Source organism: Myxocyprinus asiaticus, chromosome 30 (genome assembly GCF_019703515.2).
Source record: "Myxocyprinus asiaticus isolate MX2 ecotype Aquarium Trade chromosome 30, UBuf_Myxa_2, whole genome shotgun sequence".
Lineage (NCBI taxonomy): Eukaryota > Metazoa > Chordata > Actinopteri > Cypriniformes > Catostomidae > Myxocyprinus > Myxocyprinus asiaticus.
Genome location: NC_059373.1, coordinates 806,459 through 826,585, shown reverse-complemented (window position 1 = coordinate 826,585; position 20,127 = coordinate 806,459). Strand labels below are relative to the sequence as shown.

The window sequence follows — 20,127 nt, the reverse complement described above, 5'->3', positions numbered from 1 at the left end:
TAAGAGTCAAAATCACGTTAGTTTGAAATGGGGTGTGTTTAGCATACAATGAAATCTGTAGATATTTTTCAAGGGTCTACAGTCATAGTTTAAAGAGAGTAAATAAAACCATTGATTTTTGTTGTGTTTGGCAGGATAACAGCCGTCGTGTTGATAATGTGCTCAAGCTGTGGATTATTGAAGCGCGAGACCTTCCAACTAAAAAGCGCTACTACTGCGAGCTGTGTCTGGACGACATGCTGTACGCTCGAACCACCAGCAAACCGCGAACGGACACGGTGTTCTGGGGGGAACACTTTGAGTTTAATAACCTCCCCGCTATCCGCAGCCTCAGATTACACCTGTACAAGGAAACCGACAAGAAGAGACGAAAGGTAAGTGTGACGACATCATTATAATGACATTTAATCTACAGTCAAGCTTTTCATTTCAACAAGAGGTTGATTACACCACAACTATATTGAGCACGTTTAAGGATGCAATATCATTTTAAATGTCAAACAATACCAGATGATAATTATTATATTATATATATCGCATTATATTGATTACACTTTTCAATGACCGATGGCAATACTGATAATTAGAGCAGGGGAAATATAATGTGATTATATGTGAGTTTAGATCAAATTCAACATAACTGGCTGTTTCTTCAGCTTCAGGCACTTTTAGCACTATGGACCTCATTAAAACATGTTTCTCACTCTCACTAGTTGATTTAATTTGTCTACTAACATTGTCCATCAGTGTGTGTTCATGCATCACTGGAGATTCATGAAAATTCATTTCCAGCACATCTCAAATTCGGTTTTGTGTTTAACAGAATTCTGTGCTGGAAATGACACTGATGGAAAATGACATTTTTAACACTTTTAAATAAATTGACCGACTCCTTTGTCATGCTGAGGCTCATTTAATAGCTAACATTTGATGCATCCTAAATACACACAATTAAATCATATTTTCATGCATAATTTGGCAAAATTACAGCTTGATTAGACATTTTTTGTCTCATATTTCATCTCATGCATGCTCACTTTTGTCCACTTGCTTAACAAGTACACAAACTTCCAGGGTGTGCTGAGTGACTCCAGCCAGGTCTCCTAAGCAACCAAATTGGCCCGGTTGCTAGGGAGGGTAGAGTCACATGGGGTAACCTCCTCGTGGTCGCTATAATGTGGTTCTCGCTCTCGGTGGGGCGTGTGGTGAGTTGTGCGTGGATGCTGCGGAGAATAGCGTGAAGCCTCCATGCGCACTATGTTTCCACGGTAACGCGCTCAACAAGCCACGTGATAAGATGCACGGATTGACGGTCTCAGACGCGGAGGCAACTGAGATTCACCCTCCACCCGGATTGAGATGAGTCACTACGCCACCAGCCACCAGCATGTGGAGGCTTCACGCTATTCTCTGCGGCATCCACGCACAACTCACCACACACCCCACCGAGAGCGAGAACCACATTATAGCAACCACGAGGAGGTTACCCCATGTGACTCTACCCTCCCTAGCAACAGGGCCAATTTGGTTGCTTAGGAGACCTGGCTGGAGTCACTCAGCATGCCCTGGATTCAAACTCATGTCAATACTCGCTGAGATACCCAGACCCCTATAGTTTAATATTGAAAGTCTAGGTCTGAAGGCTAAAACAGTCAAATCTGTGCTTAAAAAACATATGAAAGGACCAAAAATAAATTTGGTTGGCACACTTTTTATACTTTGTTGAAAATCTCTGGTTGAACAAACATTAAGGTCCCCCAAATAGGTGCAAATGAAAGCTTAAGTACTGATGTAAAAAACCAAACATATTCAATGTCACCAAATATTTATTGACTTTTGTTCATTAATGGTTAAAGTTATGTTGTGCATTTGTGCACAGGTGTGTGGTTGGTTGGCACAGTGTTTAAACACACAGAAAAACAAACAACTGTTTATTTTAAAGCAGGACAACACAATAACAAATGTTTGTCTTCTATCATTAATAAGCGTAATGATTATGTAATTAATATAATTTCATTAATATGTCATGATTTATTTCTAGAGCACATTTAAAAGCAACAGAGATGCACCAAAGTGCTGTACAGTAAAATATAAAACATATCAAGAAAAACAAACCAGGAGCAAATATGTAAGTGACAACATTAATAAACAACATTAAAACAGCATACAAATTATACAGCGCAATAAACTGAATACAGTAGTGCTGGAGTATCCCAGCTGTCTCGGACAGACGGCAGGGAAACACCCTGGACAGGTGGCCAGTCCATCACAGGGCAACACACACATCTCTCACCTACAGGGCAATTTAGAGTTTCCAATTCACTTGGGGAAACCGGAGCAACCCACGCAAACACGGGGAGAACATGCAAACTCCACACAGAAAGCCCAGTTGAGCTGGGACTCGAACCCGGGACCTTCTTACTGTGAGACGACAGTGCCACCCGCTGAGCCACCGTACTGATGAATCATTATATATTCTGCTTTTATACCCAGTGAGGTAACCCAAAGTTAATGTGTCAACCAACCCCACTTCAACTCTTTTGATTAATGATTTTATCCAGCTAGTGCAGCTCATCACAGGCTTACAAATCTTATATCAAAATAAAGCTGATACCCATCACTATTAACTCAAATTAATACATTTAAAAGATCTCTCTTGGTATTATTTCTATATCATTTTTAGCAGATGAGCTTCTTTATTTGACATAGATACCATTAAAAGTTGTCTTCACAATAACAGATTTTAACATCCGTGTTGGTCAATAAAGTGAACATTTATATGTTCAGAATTACCAGAAATGAACTCTGTTCCAAACAACCCCGGACTTCCCTTTCAGTATATCAGTTCGACAACACAGTGATGAAGAGCAGCATTTAGCTAAATATTTACATAAGGGAAATACATATTTTTGATTAAAATAAATAATGCAAAGTGCAGTTTAATTGCTGGCATGAAACTTTAATGGCCTGCAAATATTCTTGCTGTTGACAGGTACGACAAAAAAGTTCATTTTGGACCCTGATTATCACTTTCTCTAGCCTTGATGTTCCCTACATAGTCATCAAGTGATGTGTGTGTGTGTGTGGTGTGTGTGTGTGATGTGTGTGTGTGTGTGTGTGTGTGTATAATGTGTGTGTGTGTGTGTGTGTGTGTATAATGTGTGTGTGTGTGATGTGTGTGTGTGTGTGTGTATAATGTGTGTGTGATGTGTGTGTGTGTGTGTATAATGTGTGTGTGATGTGTGTGTATGTGTGTGTGTGTGTATAATGTGTGTGTGATGTTTGTGTGTGTGTGTGTGTGTGTGTGTGATGTGTGTTTGTGCGTGTGTGTGTGTGATGTGTGTGTGTGATGTGTGTGTTTGTGTGTATAATGTGTGTGTGTCGTGTGTGTGTGTGTATGTGTGTGTGTCGTGTGTGTGTGTGTATGTGTGTGTGTGTGTGTGTGTGTGTGTATGTGTGTGTGTCATGTGTGTGTGTGTGTATGTGTGTATGTGTGTGTGTGTGTGTGTGTGTGTGTGTTACAGGAGAAGAGCACATATCTGGGTCTGGTTAGCGTCCCTATCTCCAGTATAACGGGTCGTCAGTTTGTGGAGCAGTGGTATCCCGTCATCCAGCCCAGCGTTCTGGCGAAAGGGGGCGGAGTCGGCAGCGGAAAGATCATCAACGCATCGCTGCGGCTCAAATCTCGCTATCAGACGATGAACATCCTGCCGATGGAGCTGTATAAGGAGTTCGCTGAGTGCGTCACCAACAATTACCGCACATTGTGTGGCGTTCTGGAGCCGCTGTTGAGCGTGAAGAGTAAAGAGGAAGTGGCGTGTGCGCTGGTACACATCCTACAGAGCACTGGGAAAGCCAAGGTAAGTTATTACTGTCACATCATTTTCTGTAGTCAAGTCAGATTTATTTGTATCGCACTTTTCACAACAGACGTTGTTTCAAAGCAGCTGAACATTAAATTATGCTATAACAGAACATGAATGTATATAATGCCAATATTAGTTATTTATGTTTAGAACTATTAGTGGTTAAAATGAGTAAACTAAGTAAGTGCTGTGTGGGTCAATGATTAAACAAAATGATTTTATATGAACTATAAGTTTTAGTGTTAAAGTCCTTGAAGTCATCCTGAATTAACACGTAGATGAACTGTCCTTTGATTTTGGCCGATGAAGGCTTTTGTTAGTAGTTCATTCATTTTCTATGTATTTTTTTTTTTTCTAAAAGTGTATGTTGTAGGTTAGGTCTGAAACGTACTCAACACACTTATGATTCTAGCAACGCAAACTCATGTTGTGTTACAAAATGTGTCAGTATCCAATTCATAATATAACACAAGGAATGCTTTTTTATTTTACAGTAAATAATGGTTTATTTATTAAATATCCTTGCAGTAATGACTAATTTAGCATAATCCAATGAATTAAATAATAAAAAAATATTTAATATTATTTAAATAAGTAATTTAAAATAATTAAAAAAATATAAACTATATAAATTATTATAATTATAAATTATTATACATTTTAAATATAATTATTCATATAAAAACAAATATAACAAATAATAAAAATTTTAATAATATTATAATTATATGTATATATAATACAAAAATAATAATTCATAAGAAAATACTTTACAAATATGTACTTTGAAACTTGGACACAAACTGGAAGATATTTCATAACAGAAGAGTGATAAGTCTGCTTCACATTAAACCCCTAATAACAAGCTGTTCCTTGTCTTGACTTGTTTGGGATGTGTTCTGCTCTTTATTTTCACATTACTCCATATTTCGCTCTCATGTGTAAATATCGTAAAGCAGTCGTGCCCGCTCATAACGGATATGTCTACTGCGGTATAAACGGTACAGCTATCACATGGTATGTGACCTCATCCCACGACTCTTCAACAGTGTCATTCGGCACTTCCTGTGTGTGTTTCAGGACTTCCTGTCTGATATGGCCATGAGTGAGGTGGATCGATTCATGGACCGCGAGCATCTGATCTTCAGAGAGAACACACTGGCCACTAAAGCCATCGAAGAGTTCCTGAAGCTCATCGCTCACCGATATCTGAAAGACACCATCGGTGAGTACTGACGCCGATGTGTGAGTGTTACACAGCCATTAATTGCTGTAATCGGATTACTACTGTAACAGAAGGCATTTAAAGTTCTTATAATCAGATTACAGTTAATTACTTTCAATTATGTTACATTACTTGTGTTACAGATATTCTGCACCAGAAAAAACTGGCATGTGTACGTCATTGGACGAGGAGGAAATACAGACATTATTTTGAATTTGTAAAGGCGTTTCTGTTGAAAGTGTTACTAGGGTTTTTTAGAAAGTAACTCACAAGTAATTAGTAATGTGATTAGTTTTCCCATTGAGCAATCAGTAATTGGATTACAGAAGTATTGTATTAATATAGTTGAGTAACTTGCCCAACACTGAGTGCTGATGCTGTGCAGGTGAGTTCATCCGTGCGCTGTACGAGTCCGAGGAGAACTGTGAGGTGGATCCCATGCGAACGCCCCCGTCTGTGCTGGCGGATCATCAGGCTAATCTACGCATGTGCTGCGAGCTCGCGCTCTGCAAGATCATCAACTCTCATTGGTCAGTTCCTTCTCATCCTTCTAAAACATTTACTATCGCACTGCCTGAGAAAAAACAGGTCATACATTTGAAATTAAACTCACTCTGTTTACTTTCATAATGCACATGTCTTTTCTTATTGTGAACGAATCATCAGTGCACATTATTGCAAAGAAAACGTGTTGGGGACACTTTCTATGAAGCCCATATTTATAATGCATTATACTGCATTCATAATACTCCTTATAATATGTTATAACTTCTCGTAAATAGTTCTAACTGCAGTTATTAAATCATTATAATACTTAATCTATTCAAAGTTATACCTTAAAGACTTTAATGCATTATAACAATTTTATCCGCAGAAGTTAATAAAGTTAATCGGATAAGTGCTGTCGTGCAAAAGCAGCATATTGTAAACAGTCATAACACTTAATGATGTGATCATAAAGCTTTAAGTAAAATTACAAAAGCAATGTATATTTGAAACTAATGGAAGTTACATAAAAAAGTCTCCAAATAATATGCACAAACACAAGTTTATTGAATAGAGTCCTTTATAGAGTCAGTTTGGTGTATTTATTATTGGGTTTTGTGGAAGAAGCAACAAAGATTTCATAATGCATATTTTTTCTCGAATGAGAGTAACTGATTTGTTTTAACCTTGTAGCTTTACAGGTGTTTTTTCATATTGTCTCAAAATGTACATAGAATTTGTGTTCCTTTGTATTTTATGCATTTGTATATAACTTCCATTTTACAAGCTTGACTTGTAATGTCTTATAACTACTTAAAAATATCTTATGGATGTTTATAAGACATTGCTATTGTCACTTAAAGCATACCTATATTAAACAATTAAATATAATAAATTATTACTACTGCAGATAGAATTGGATGGTGATTGTGTTATAATGCATTATACTCTATTATATAAGTATAATAATGCATTATATATTTCTAGTTGCAATTATTTCTGAGAAGTTAAAACATATTAAAAGATGCATCTTGAGACATTATTAATGCATTATAAAATTGATGTTGATTGTGTAATAATGCATTATCCTCTAAGACATAACTATGAATAGGTAAGAATTGTAATGTATTTCAACTGTGGTTATAATTATTTATGAGTAGTTATAACATATTAAAAAGTGTATTATGAGATATTACTAATGCATTATAATGCATTTATAATGCCCTTACAATGCATTATAAAATTGGATGTTAATTGTGTAATAATGCATTATCCTCTAAGATATAACTATGAATAGGTAAGAATTATAATGCATTACAATTATATTTTAATATTATATTAAAAGGTACATTGTGAGACATTACTAATGCATTATAATGCATTTATAATGCCCTTACAATGCATTATAAAATTGGATGTTGATTGTGTAATAATGCATTATCCTCTAAGATATAACTATGAATAGGTAAGAATTATAATGTATTACAATTATATTTTAATATTATATTAAAAGGTACATCGTGAGACATTACTAATGCATTATAATGCATTTATAATGCCCTTACAATGCATTATAAAATTGGATGTTGATTGTGTAATGCATTATTCTCTAAGATATAACTATGAATAGGTAAGAATTATAATGGATTACAATTATATTTTAATATTATATTAAAAGGTACATCGTGAGACATTACTAATGCATTATAATGCATTTATAATGCCCTTACAATGCATTATAAAATTGGATGTTATTTGTGTAATAATGCATTATCCTCTAAGATATAACTATGAATAGGTAAGAATTATAATGCATTACAATTATATTTTAATATTATATTAAAAGGTACATTGTGAGACATTACTAATGCATTATAATGCATTTATAACGCCCTTACAATGCATTATAAAATTGGATGTTAATTGTGTAATAATGCATTATCCTCTAAGATATAACTATGAATAGATAAGAATTATAATGTATTTAAACTTTGGTTAAAATTATTTATGAGTAGTTATAACATATTAAAAAGTGTATTATGAGATATTACCAATGCATTATAATGCATTTATAATGCCCTTACAATGCATTATAAAATTTATGTTGTGTAATAATGCATTATTCTCTAAGATATAACTATGAATAGGTAAGAATTATAATGTATTTCAACTGTGGTTATAATTTTTTATGAATAGTTATAACATATTAAAAAGTGTATTATGAGATATTACTAATGCATTTATAATGCCCTTACAATGCATTATAAAATTGGATGTTGATTGTGTAATAATGCATTATCCTCTAAGATATAACTATGAATAGGTAAGAATTATAATGTATTACAATTATATTTTAATATTATATTAAAAGGTGCATCGTGAGACATTACTAATGCATTATAATGCATTTATAATGCCCTTACAATGCATTATAAAATTGGATGTTGATTGTGTAATAATGCATTATCCTCTAAGATATAACTATGAATAGGTAAGAATTATAATGCATAACAATTATATTTTAATATTATATTAAAAGGTACATCGTGAGACATTACTAATGCATTATAATGCATTTATAATGCCCTTACAATGCATTATAAAATTGGATGTTGATTGTGTAATAATGCATTATCCTCTAAGATATAACTATGAATAGGTAAGAATTATAATGCATAACAATTATATTTTAATATTATATTAAAAGGTACATCGTGAGACATTACTAATGCATTATAATGCATTTATAATGCCCTTACAATGCATTATAAAATTGGATGTTAATTCTGTAATAATGCATTATCCTCTAAGATATAACTATGAATAGGTAAGAATTATAATGTATTACAATTATATTTTAATATTATATTAAAAGGTGCATCGTGAGACATTACTAATGCATTATAATGCATTTATAATGCCCTTATAATTCATTATAAAATTGGATGTTGATTGTGTAATAATGCATTATTCTCTAAGATATAACTATGAATAGGTAAGAATTATAATGTATTTCAACTGTGGTTATAATTATTTATGAGTAGTTATAACATATATTAAAAAGTGTATTATGAGATATTACTAATGCATTATAAATATGGTCTTCATAAATGTTTGTCTTTGTAGTTTTTCCTCAAAATGAAGTAATTTGGTCCACCTCTGAAACAGCTTTTATTTGTCCTCATTGAATATTATGGCAACTTAATGCATTCTAAATGTTCATGTTGACTTTAATTTTGGACTCTGATTATAATGAACACAGAGAAGTTCATTGAGTTTATGGTTTTTATCTGTCTGGTTGTGTAGTGTGTTTCCACGGGAACTGAAGGAGGTGTTTGCATCGTGGCGTGTGCGTTGCGCCGAACGTGGCCGTGAGGACATCGCAGACCATCTCATCAGCTCGTCTCTCTTCCTGCGCTTCCTGTGTCCAGCGATAATGTCTCCATCTCTGTTTAATCTGACGCAGGAATATCCATCCGAGCGCACCTCACGAACTCTCACGCTCATCGCCAAGGTGGTGCAGAGCCTCGCCAGCTTCTCAAAGTCAGTCACTAGAGTCCACCGTCATTCAACCAACAACACACACACACACACACACACATACACACACATACACGTCAGTCATCAGTTCTGATTCACCTTCTTCAAACATCAATATCTTAAAATCATCACAATTCTATTCACAGTGGTCACATGACACATCGCAGTTTACATTTAGGCGTCCAGAATTGTCCCATAGTGTCCCTGTCTCCTTGTGTCTCACAGTGTCTCATGTTGTCTCATTGGGTGATTCTCATGAAACCATGAATCTATGGCAGTGATGATTTCTACATAAAAATCATTATGAAATTCTAATCTGAAACTTGAACACAATAAATATACACGTGCTTCATCATGCACATAGGGATTTTATGTTTTATTTCTAGTTTTTAAATACATTTTCTGGTTCATTTCTCATCACCGTAACACGTCCAGCTTCAAAATGAAGACTGTTCAATGTATTATAAACAAAATAAACCATTTTAAAATAAAAAATGTTCAAATAAAGTTTGTTGCACCCAAGATCCAATAGTAAATAAAAATAATGAATTTGACATTGCAAACATCATTATCCTGAAAACGGGATTAAGAACCAGGTGTCCATCAGGCAGTTTCTCTTTATTGCAAGACTTATAAAGACATTACCGCAAATGACCTATCATTACTGAAACATGTACCTATAACATAAGAATTTAGACATACAAGAAACTTTTAATTATTAAATACGAAATCTGATCATTTATCCTTAAATCAACCATTAGACATACTGTAGTTATTAAAAATAATTTCGATTAATCTGAAATATATATATATATATATATATAAACAAGGTGCAAATTTGGTTGGTGTGTTTCGGTAATGAGATAAATAGACTTATATATTTTTTAATTTGGGGGGCAATGATGAATTTTTTGGAACCTCTACTAAATGTTGAGATATTAAGTTCAAATTAATGACAATTATTTTAGAAACTTTTTATTATTATTATAATAAAAAAAATTTTTTGTGGACATGCTCCAGAATTATTATTAATTTTTTTTTTATGTGCAAAAATATGTTTCGATTAAACTGTTGACAATAATTTTAGACTTCTGTTTTCATGCTCCAAAAGAAAATAAACAAAATTGATAACTTAAAGGAATATTCTGTGTTCAATACAAGTTAATCTCAATCAGCATCATTTGTGTCATAATGTTGATTACCACAAAAATTAATTTGGACTCGTCCCTCCTTTTCTTTAAATGTGTGTTCCAGTGAGACACTTACAATGGAAGTCAATGGAGTCAATAATCTGTAAACATTAAAATACTCACTGTTTCAAAAGTATAGACACAAGACATAAACAATATGTGTGTTATCATGATTTTACTGTGATACAATTTTATTAAATTTTAAAACTTTGTTGCCATTACGACATAATGCAGTAAACCCTAAAACTGCGATTTAAACAACTTTACAGTTCAAATAATACAACATTTTTTACAGAACAATTAAAGGTGCTGTAAGCGATTTTAGCGTTCTGAAGCTTTCACGTGACTGAGCCGTTGAATTAGCCACGCCCCCTCATCCCAGTACCCCGCCCACCAAAGATAATTTTGAGACCAAAACTGAACAAAAGAGCAGGACTGTTTGTTCCTGTAGCTGTCAAATTCAACAGTAGCACAATAGCGCCCTCACCTGACAAACATTATGAATCACAGCCTCAATGATCCGCTTCATATGCAACACTATGAGAACGAGCAAAATGATTGACAGGTCAAAGCTTTGATGTCCGTGGCCCGCAGACACATTTTTGTTTTCTGTTTACAAAGTCTCCAGCTGTTACAGAGACCGGTGAGATATCTCAGGACACTTATTACATTAATATCTTTAAGGGAGTAGGAACAATTTTTTGCATACTTTTCCATGAAAAAAATCGCTTACAGCACATTAAATGTAAGTGCTTTTATAAAATTATAAGCTTCACATTTCTGCCTTTAAAACCTCAAAAAATTTTCCCATTGACTTCCATTATAAGTGTCTCACTGGAACACAGATTTAAAGAAAAGTCGAAATACATTTTTGTTGTAATCAATATTAAAAAAGTAATAAAAACCCAAAATATTCCTTTAAAATACAAAATAGAGTGTGATCTGAATGAAATCAGTACTTTGTGAGGATTACCTCATTGTGTCTCATGTTGTCTCTGTTTCGTGATGTCACAATGTGTCTCATGATGTCTTTTATTGTCTCATTGTGTTTTGTTGTGTCTGTCTCAAGTGTGAAGAGTTTATCCTCGTTTTTTTCTGTCTCAAGGCGTCCTGGTCACTTATCACCTGTCTCTCTTTTTCCGATCCCTCTTTTTCTCTGTCGCCCATCAATGTCTTTCACTGTCACTGTCTCTCTCTCTCTCTGTCTGTCTGTCTCTCCCACATTGCTGTGTGTGTGTTGTGTGCAGGTTCAGTGGTAAAGAGGATTATCTGGGCTTCATGAATGAGTTTCTGGAGATGGAGTGGGGCTCAATGCAGCAGTTCCTGTATGAAATCTCTAATCTGGAGTGTGTGAGTAACGCCGGGGCGTTTGAGGGTTATATCGACCTCGGCCGAGAGCTGTCCATCCTGCACAGTTTACTCTGGGAGGTGATGGCCCAGCTCAGTAAGGTAATGACATCACACATCTGTCACTAACCATACATGTTAATACAGGTAAAGTCTTTTCTTTAAAGTGTGTCGTTTCTGTGCCACCAGCGTCAATGAACAAAATTGCAATCGTTTTCGAATAGCTTTCTCAAACACTTCCCTCTTTTGAATGAATACTATCAGACAAACAGATAGTCCCGCCCCAAACTCACACCATTGGTCGATGTTGCTGTGTCACAGTGTAAACAGTCTTCAGGAACTCAAACTACCAGTGGATTACTGATGGTTGACTGCATATGAAGCTGGGATATGAGAAAGTTTTTGAATAGAATTATAGATTTAAACTTGAGTTTGTTCTAATGTTCTCTCAGTTCTGAAACACTGATTTTCTGTCTCTCTGATTCTTCAGGATGCCATACTGAAACTGGGGCCGTTGCCGCGGTTACTGAATGACATCAGCGTGGCGTTGCGGAACCCTCAGCTGCACCGTCAGGCGAGTCACCAGCCGCCCGAACGCCACCTTTCACGCCCTGCATTCACCCGCCTCGCCACCAATGACTTCCAGAGCCTCATGATGAGAGACCTCAACAGGTGATCAATACAGCAGTCAATCAATCTGTCTGTCTGTCTGTTCTATCTGTCTCACTGATCTATCTGTCTGTCCATCCATCCATCTGTCTGTCTGTCTATATTGTCTATCTGTCCATCTGTCTGTCTGTTCTATCTGTCTGTCTGCCTGTTTATCTGATCTATCTATCTGTCTGTTCTGTCTGTCTCACTGATCTATCTGTCTGTTCTATCTGTCTGTCCATCCATCTATCTGTCTGATATCTGTCTGTCTGTCTATATTGTCTATCTGTCCATCTGTCTGTCTGTTCTATTTGTCTGTCTGTCTGTCTATCTGTCTGCCTGCCTGTCTGTTTATCTGATCTATCTATCTGTCTGTTCTGTCTGTTCTATCTGGCTGTCCATCCATCCTTCTGTCTGATCTCTGTCTGTCTGTTCTATCTATACTGTCTGTCTGTCATCTGTCTGTTTGTCTGACTGTCAATCTAGTCTGTCTATCTATCTGTCTATTCTTTCTGTCTGTCTGTCATCTGCCTGTCTGTCTATCTATCTATCTAGTCTGTCTATCTGTCTAGTCTTTCTGTCTGTCTATCTATTTGACTGTCTGTTCTATCTGTCTGTCTTTCTAATCTGACTTTCTATCAATCTGTCTGTCTGTTCATCCGTCTGTCTGTCTGTTCTATCTATCTAACTGTTTGTCTGTCTGTCTGTTCTATCTGTCTGTCTTTCTAATCGGACTTTCTATCAATCTGTCTGTCTGTTCATCCATCTGTCTGATCTCTGTCTGTCTGTACTATCTATCTGTCTGTCTGTTGTCTACCTGTCATCTGTCTGTCTATCTGTTTGTCTCTCTGTCTAGTCCTTCTGTTTGTCTGCCTGCCTGTCTGTCGTCCGTCTATCTAGTCTGTCTGTCTGTCTGTCTGTCTGCCTGCCTGTCTGTTTTTCTGATATATCTGTCTGTTCTGTCTGTCTGTCCATCCATCCTTCCGTCTGATCTCTGTCTGTCTGTTCTATCTATTCTGTCTGTCTGTCAACTGTCTGTTTATCTGTCTGTCAATCTATCTAGACTGTCTATCTATCTAGTCTTTCTGTCTGTCTATCTATTTGACTGTCTGTTCTATCTGTCTGTCTTTCTATCTGTTCTGTCTGTCTGTCTTTCTAATCTGACTTTCTATCAATCTGTCTGTCTGTTCATCCATCTGTCTGTCTGTCTGTTCTATCTATCCAACTGTTTGTCTGTCTGTCTGTTCTATCTGTCTGTCTTTCTAATCGGACTTTCTATCAATCTGTCTGTCTGTTCATCCATCTGTCTAATCTCTGTCTGTCTGTACTATCTATCTGTCTGTCTGTACTATCTATCTGTCTGTCTGTTGTCTACCTGTCATCTGTCTGTCTATCTGTTTGTCTCTCTGTCTAGTCCTTCCGTTTGTCTGCCTGCCTGTCTGTCGTCCGTCTATCTAGTCTGTCTGTCTGTCTGTCTGTCTGCCTGCCTGTCTGTTTTTCTGATATATCTGTCTGTTCTGTCCATCCATCCTTCCGTCTGATCTCTGTCTGTCTGTTCTATCTATTCTGTCTGTCTGTCAACTGTCTGTTTATCTGTCTGTCAATCTATCTAGACTGTCTATCTATCTAGTCTTTCTGTCTGTCTATCTATTTGACTGTCTGTTCTATCTGTCTGTCTTTCTATCTGTTCTGTCTGTCTGTCTTTCTAATCTGACTTTCTATCAATCTGTCTGTCTGTTCATCCATCTGTCTGTCTGTCTGTTCTATCTATCTAACTGTTTGTCTGTCTGTCTGTTCTATCTGTCTGTCTTTCTAATCGGACTTTCTATCAATCTGTCTGTCTGTTCATCCATCCATCTGTCTGATCTCTGTCTGTCTGTTCCATCTATCTGTCTGTCTATCTGTCTGTCTGTCTGTTGTCTACCTGTCATCTGTCTGTCTATCTATCTGTCTCTCTGTCTAGTCCTTCTGTTTGTCTGTCTGTCTGTCTGTCTTTCTAGTATGTCTGCCTGCCTGTCTGTCGTCTGTCTATCTAGTCTGTCTGTCTGTCTGCCTGTCTGTTTTTCTGATATATCTGTCTGTTCTGTCTGTCTGTCCATCCATCCTTCCGTCTGATCTCTGTCTGTCTGTTCTATCTATTCTGTCTTTCTGTCATCTGTCTGTTTGTCTGTCTATCTATCTATCTATCTGTCTAGTCTTTCTGTCTGTCTCTCATCTGCCTGTCTGTCTATCTATTTGACTGTCTGTTCATCCATCCGTCTGATCTTTGTCTGTCTGTTCTGTCTGTCTGTTGTCTACCTGTTGTCTGTCTGTCTGTCTCTCTGTCTAGTCCTTCTGTCTGTCTGTCTGTCTATCTTTCTAGTATGTCTGTCTGTCATCTGTCTGTCTAGTCTGACTGTCTTTCTGTCTGCCATCTGTCTGTCTATCTATCTAGTCTGTCTTTGTCTCTGTCTGTCTATTTAATCTGTCTGTCTGTCTAAAATACAATATACACTAACAAAAAAGTACTATGTGAATGCCATGTTGTTCTTTGGGCATGTACCCTTGTAGTCCTAATGGTATTCTTTGGAATATAATTTAATGCTGTGGTGCATTATTATGGTAATCATCATTTATTACTGTGGTATAGCTTAAAGTACCATGGTATTATTCTCTGATACATCACTGTATGGCACAGTCATTGTTTGTCTTTATAAGTGTTTCATCAGAATTAATATGAAATCAGTTTCACTCAGTTCAGATTTGATCATTCTTCAGTGTTCTCGACTGATGGTTCTAACTATCTATGTGTGCAGCTCTATAGATATCTCTCGTCTGCCGTCTCCTACGGCGGGTTTGTCCGGCAGTGGCGTTCTGTCTCACCCTGGGATGGCTGCATTCTCCGAGCGTGATCTCCGTGGCAACAAAGATGTGTTCTACGTGACACGCCCTCCTCTGGCACGCTCAAGCCCCGCCTACTGCACAAGCAGCTCTGACATCACCGAACCTGACCCGAAGGTACACACACACACACACACACAAATACTGTATTCTGCTCTATAAAGGGTTTACCAAAACATATTTAATAATTGTCTCTCTTTTAATTGGAATTGAAGTTTGATTGGAATTTTAATTGGGCACCCCCCATATGATGTAGAATTGGAATAACAGGAAGAAGAATTTACTGGATTTGCAATTTAAAGAAATTCATCTCTCCATTTTGAAGAGTTTGGGGTAAATTAGAGCATTCTGGGATATGAAATGAACAATGTTTCTTCCACTATGCTTTATAAATTTGTAATTGATTAAATGTAATAATGTATTATTAAAAACTACATTTACAGCAGTTATACTGTGACTGTGTGTATGTGTTGACTCTCTCAGGTTCTCAGTGTGAATAAGAGCGTGTCTATGATGGATCTTCAGGATTCACGCATTAACAGCGTGTCAAATCTGCACTCTGTCAATGACCTGCTGAACTCGTCTCAGGGCTCTCTCGCCGGACTGGGCGGGTACGGTCCACTAGGCGGTGCCCCTCTCAGGGCCGGAGGTCGTGTGTCAGCGGGGTCGGGGGGGTCGAGTATGTCGGGCGGTTTACGTCTGACGATGGATTCGCTCTCGCAGCAGCAGCAACAGCAGGCTGCCGCGATGCATGTGCCGTTATCCTTCCAGAATCCTCTGTTCCACCTGGCGTCTGATGGGCCACAGTACCACACCCCTCCACACGTGCCCGCCACGGCCCCGCCCCCACTCCTGCTTGCCCCAGAGCCTGAGAATGGACACGTTGGCTTCGGCGCGCCGACGTTCGGTCACAGCGGCTTCTCTCGCAGCGAGGATCTGTCGGCTCTGCGCTCACAGAACAGTCTGGTGCAGCCAAACATCGTCCACTCGCACAGCTACAGTGACGATTTCACACGCCATAATCAGGCCGACTACGCCCGCAGACAGCTCTCGCTGCAGGTGCAGGTAAACACACAGACTTACGCAGACTGATGCACGGATAATCACATCAAACACTGTTCCCATGGATACCTGCAATTATCAGGACATTTCAACATTGCAATTTCCAGGGTTGGAAATAAAATCTTAAGAAGTCATCGAAAAGTCTTTAAAGTAAATTTTATAAAATCTGAAAAAGTCTTTGGAAAGTCTTGAAAATTAGTAACATCTTAAGAAGTCATCAAAAAAATCATAGAAATAATAAAAATTTTAAAAGTCACTGAAAATTCTTGGAAATTGATAAGATCTTTAAAGGTAATTGAGAAGTTGGAGGAATAAATTACATTTTTAAAAGTAATTTAACAGTCTTGGAAATAATTTGTTTTTTATTTTTTGGGGAGAAATTAATAAAATCTATTAAAGCCAGGGGGGCCTGGGTATCTCAGCGAGTATTGACGCTGACTATCACCCCTGGAGTCGTGAGTTTGAATCCAGGTTGTGCTGAGTGACTCCAGCCAGGTCTCCTAAGCAACCAAATTGGCCCAGTTGCTAGGGAGGGTAGAGTCACATAGGGTAACCTCCTCGTGGTCGCTATAATGTGGTTCTCGCTCTCGGTGGGGCGTGTGGTGAGTTGAGCGTGGATGCCGTGGAGAATAGCATGAAGACTCCACATGTGCTACGTCTCCGCGGTAATGCGCTCAACAAGCCACGTGATAAGATGCGTGGATTGACGGTCTCAGACGCGGAGGCAACTGAGATTCATCCTCCACCACCCGGATTGAGACGAGTCACTACGCCACCATGAGGACTTAGAGTGCATTGGGAATTGGGCATTCCAAATTGGGGAGAAAAAAAATCTATTAAAGTCATAGAAAATAATACGATTTTGTAAGTAATTGAACCATCTTGTAAATTAATAAAATGTGCAAAAGGCATTGAAAAGTTTTGGAAATTCGGAAACGTCATAAAAATTAATAATTTTAAAAGTAATTCAATCAAGTCAGATTTATTTGTATCGCACTTTTCACAACAGACGTTGTTTCAAAGCAGCTGAACATTAAATTATGCTATAACAGAACATGAATGTATATAATGCCAATATTAGTTATTATGTTTAGAACTATTAGTGGTTAAAATGAGTAAACTAAGTAAGTGCTGTGTGGGTCAATGATTAAACAAAACGATTTTATATGAACTATAAGTTTTAGTGTTAAAGTCCTTGAAGTCATCCTGAATTAACACGTAGATGAACTGTCCTTTGATTTTAGCCGATGAAGGCTTTTGTTAGTAGTTCATTCATTTTCTATGTCGTTTAAGAGAGTGTTGTCCCTGGTCTACCTCCTTTTGTGGATTTTGATATTCTCTGTATTGTTAACAGGCGTAATCATTGTAATGAACGTGATAGAATATAGCGTGGTAGAAGGTCACTTAAGTACTGTGGAGCTAGACCATTCAAAGCTTAGTATGTAGTCAACAGAATTTTAAAATTAATACTAAATTTAACAGGTAGCCAATTTAACGATGATAAAATGGGGCTAATATGATCATGTTTCTTGGTTCTTGTCAGCACTCTGACAGCTGCATTTTGAACCAATTGAAGTTTATTTATTGATCTTTTTGGACATCCTCCCAGTAATGCATTACAATAATCTAGTCTTGAGGTCATGAACGCATGAATTTTGTTGAAGTTGACGTTACAGTACATCCATTAATAGTCATTGTTACAGTACTGAATAAACACCTAGGATTGTTGTGGTTATTTTTTATGAGTTTGCTAAAATATGCTGACCTGGCATCTTTTAGTGCCTGTCTGTAGCTACAGACACTATCCTTCCATGCACCGCAATATACCTCTAATTTTGTATTCTTACACTTGCGCTCCATTTTCCAAGATGCTCTGTTGAGAGCATGAGTGTGATCATTGTACCATGGTGTGGGGCTTTTTTCTTTAATTTTCTTTAATTGAATGGGGGCGACACTATCAAGAGTGCTAGAGAAGACTATATTTATATTTTCTGTTATTACATCAAGTTCTTCTAGACTTTGGGGCTTACTGAGTGTATGAGATAGATCTGGAAGATTATTAGTGAAGCTATCTTTAGTGGTCAAATAAATAGTTCTACCTGAATGATAGCGTGGTGTAGATTGAGTGACATAGCTGATCGCAGCAAACAAGAGACGAGGTAATGATCCAAGATGTCATCGCTCTGCGGCAGAATTTCTAAAGTATCAGTATCAACTCCATATGACAGAATTAAATCTAGTGTATGATTATGGCGATGAGTTGGTCCTCTTACATTGTGTTTGATAGTTCGGGGAACAGACACAGACTCTATATGATATTTTGGTGATAGAGTCTCTATGTGTTGTAGTTTATGTGACCTGTGTGATGTCTCAAGGCAGCTAGCAGACGTTCGGATTAGCCAGTTTGTCTGCTTCCTGACCTGGGCCCCAGTTAGTCAAATACTATCACTATTAAGACTATGAGCCAAATTACTAGAGAGGAGAGCGGCACCTTCCCTGGAGGGTTGGAGTCCGGCTCTCTTCAGCAGATCAGGTCTACCCCAAAAACTCTTCCAATTGCCTATAAATCCTATACTATTCTTCGGACACCACTCAGACATCCAGCCATTCAGTGACACTAATCTACTATAAACCTCATCACCACGACGAGCAGGGAGGGGGCCAGAGCATATTACAGTGTCTGACATCGTTTCTGCAAGTTCACACACCTCTTTAACATTATTTCTAGTGATCTCCAACTGGCGAAGCCATACATCATTAGTGCCGACATGAATAAAATTTTTAGAAAATCTACATTTAGCATTAGCCAGCACTTGTAAATTTGATCTGATGTCAGATGCTCTGGCACCCAAAATGCATTTAACAATGGTGGCTGGATTCTCTATTTCCACATTCCTTACAATAGAATCACCAATGACCAAGGCTCTTTCAACATGATTCTCAGTGGGTGCATCACTGAGTGGGGAGAATCGATTGGAAACACTAACAGGAACAGGAGAGTGGTGTCGCTTTGCTGAGCGAGTATGCCGCTGAGACATCACCCAAAGTGTGTGTGTTGCTCGCTGTATTACCCACATCTGAAACAGTATCTACCGGCTTCTCTTTCTCACTGACCTCCACTAGCGTTCGGATGCATGTCTCTTAACTCATTAACCTTCTCCGTCAGCCTGACAAATTCCTTATATTTATCACATGTGAATCCCTCACTGCTGATGGAAGAAGCTATAGTAAACATGTGGCATGCAATGCAGGAAGTGATAATATGAGCGGATGCCATGACTTATAGTAATTGTTTGTTGTTGTTGTGGTAGTGGTTTTAGATCAGGGGTTTGAGATCGATGTGAATCCCTCGTGTAACTGTTGTTGTTGAGGTGGTTCCTGATCACCAATGTGGTAAAGCACGCATTTTAATCGCGATAAAAGTGGAAAGGTGAGTGTGCGTGTTAAAATGAACGTAATTGTATCGCTTTAAAAAGTATAAAAGCGAAAAAAACAATGCGCTTGAAAAAATGGGAGAGATTAAAGATAAAATGCTGAAAATAGAAAGCAGCAACAGGAACAGGAAACAGCATCACCAACATCGTCACCATTCCAAGCAGTAATTGAACAGTCTTGGAAATAAATAAAATGTGCAAAAGCATTGAAACGTTTGGAAATTAATACAATCTGAAAAAGTCTTTGAAAAGTCTTTAAAATTAAAATTGATGAGTCATAGAAATAAAATCTTTAAAAGTCATGGAAAAGTTTAGAAATGATAGAGTCTTAAGAATTCATTACTGTTCTCATCATGCTCTTTCTGAGTGAAATGTTTTTAAAATTATTTTAAAAATCATTTAACATTTTTAAATAATTTAAAATCCCCCCCAAAAATGCCTGTCTC

The 20,127-nt window shown here is 37.2% G+C and overlaps 1 protein-coding gene across 3 annotated transcripts in view; it reads left to right on the top strand.

The window, feature by feature from the left end:
• syngap1a (synaptic Ras GTPase activating protein 1a) overlaps positions 1 to 20,127 on the top strand; it is an 82,140-nt gene that overhangs the window by 56,253 nt on the left and 5,760 nt on the right. For all 3 annotated transcript variants that reach the window (XM_051664072.1, XM_051664071.1, XM_051664073.1), the window contains 9 exons: positions 135 to 374; positions 3,525 to 3,860; positions 4,947 to 5,091; positions 5,477 to 5,621; positions 8,884 to 9,120; positions 11,555 to 11,756; positions 12,145 to 12,326; positions 15,101 to 15,302; positions 15,669 to 16,250. In XM_051664072.1, coding sequence (XP_051520032.1) covers positions 135 to 374; positions 3,525 to 3,860; positions 4,947 to 5,091; positions 5,477 to 5,621; positions 8,884 to 9,120; positions 11,555 to 11,756; positions 12,145 to 12,326; positions 15,101 to 15,302; positions 15,669 to 16,250 — 2,271 coding nt within the window. The remainder of the gene's footprint in view (positions 1 to 134; positions 375 to 3,524; positions 3,861 to 4,946; positions 5,092 to 5,476; positions 5,622 to 8,883; positions 9,121 to 11,554; positions 11,757 to 12,144; positions 12,327 to 15,100; positions 15,303 to 15,668; positions 16,251 to 20,127) is intronic.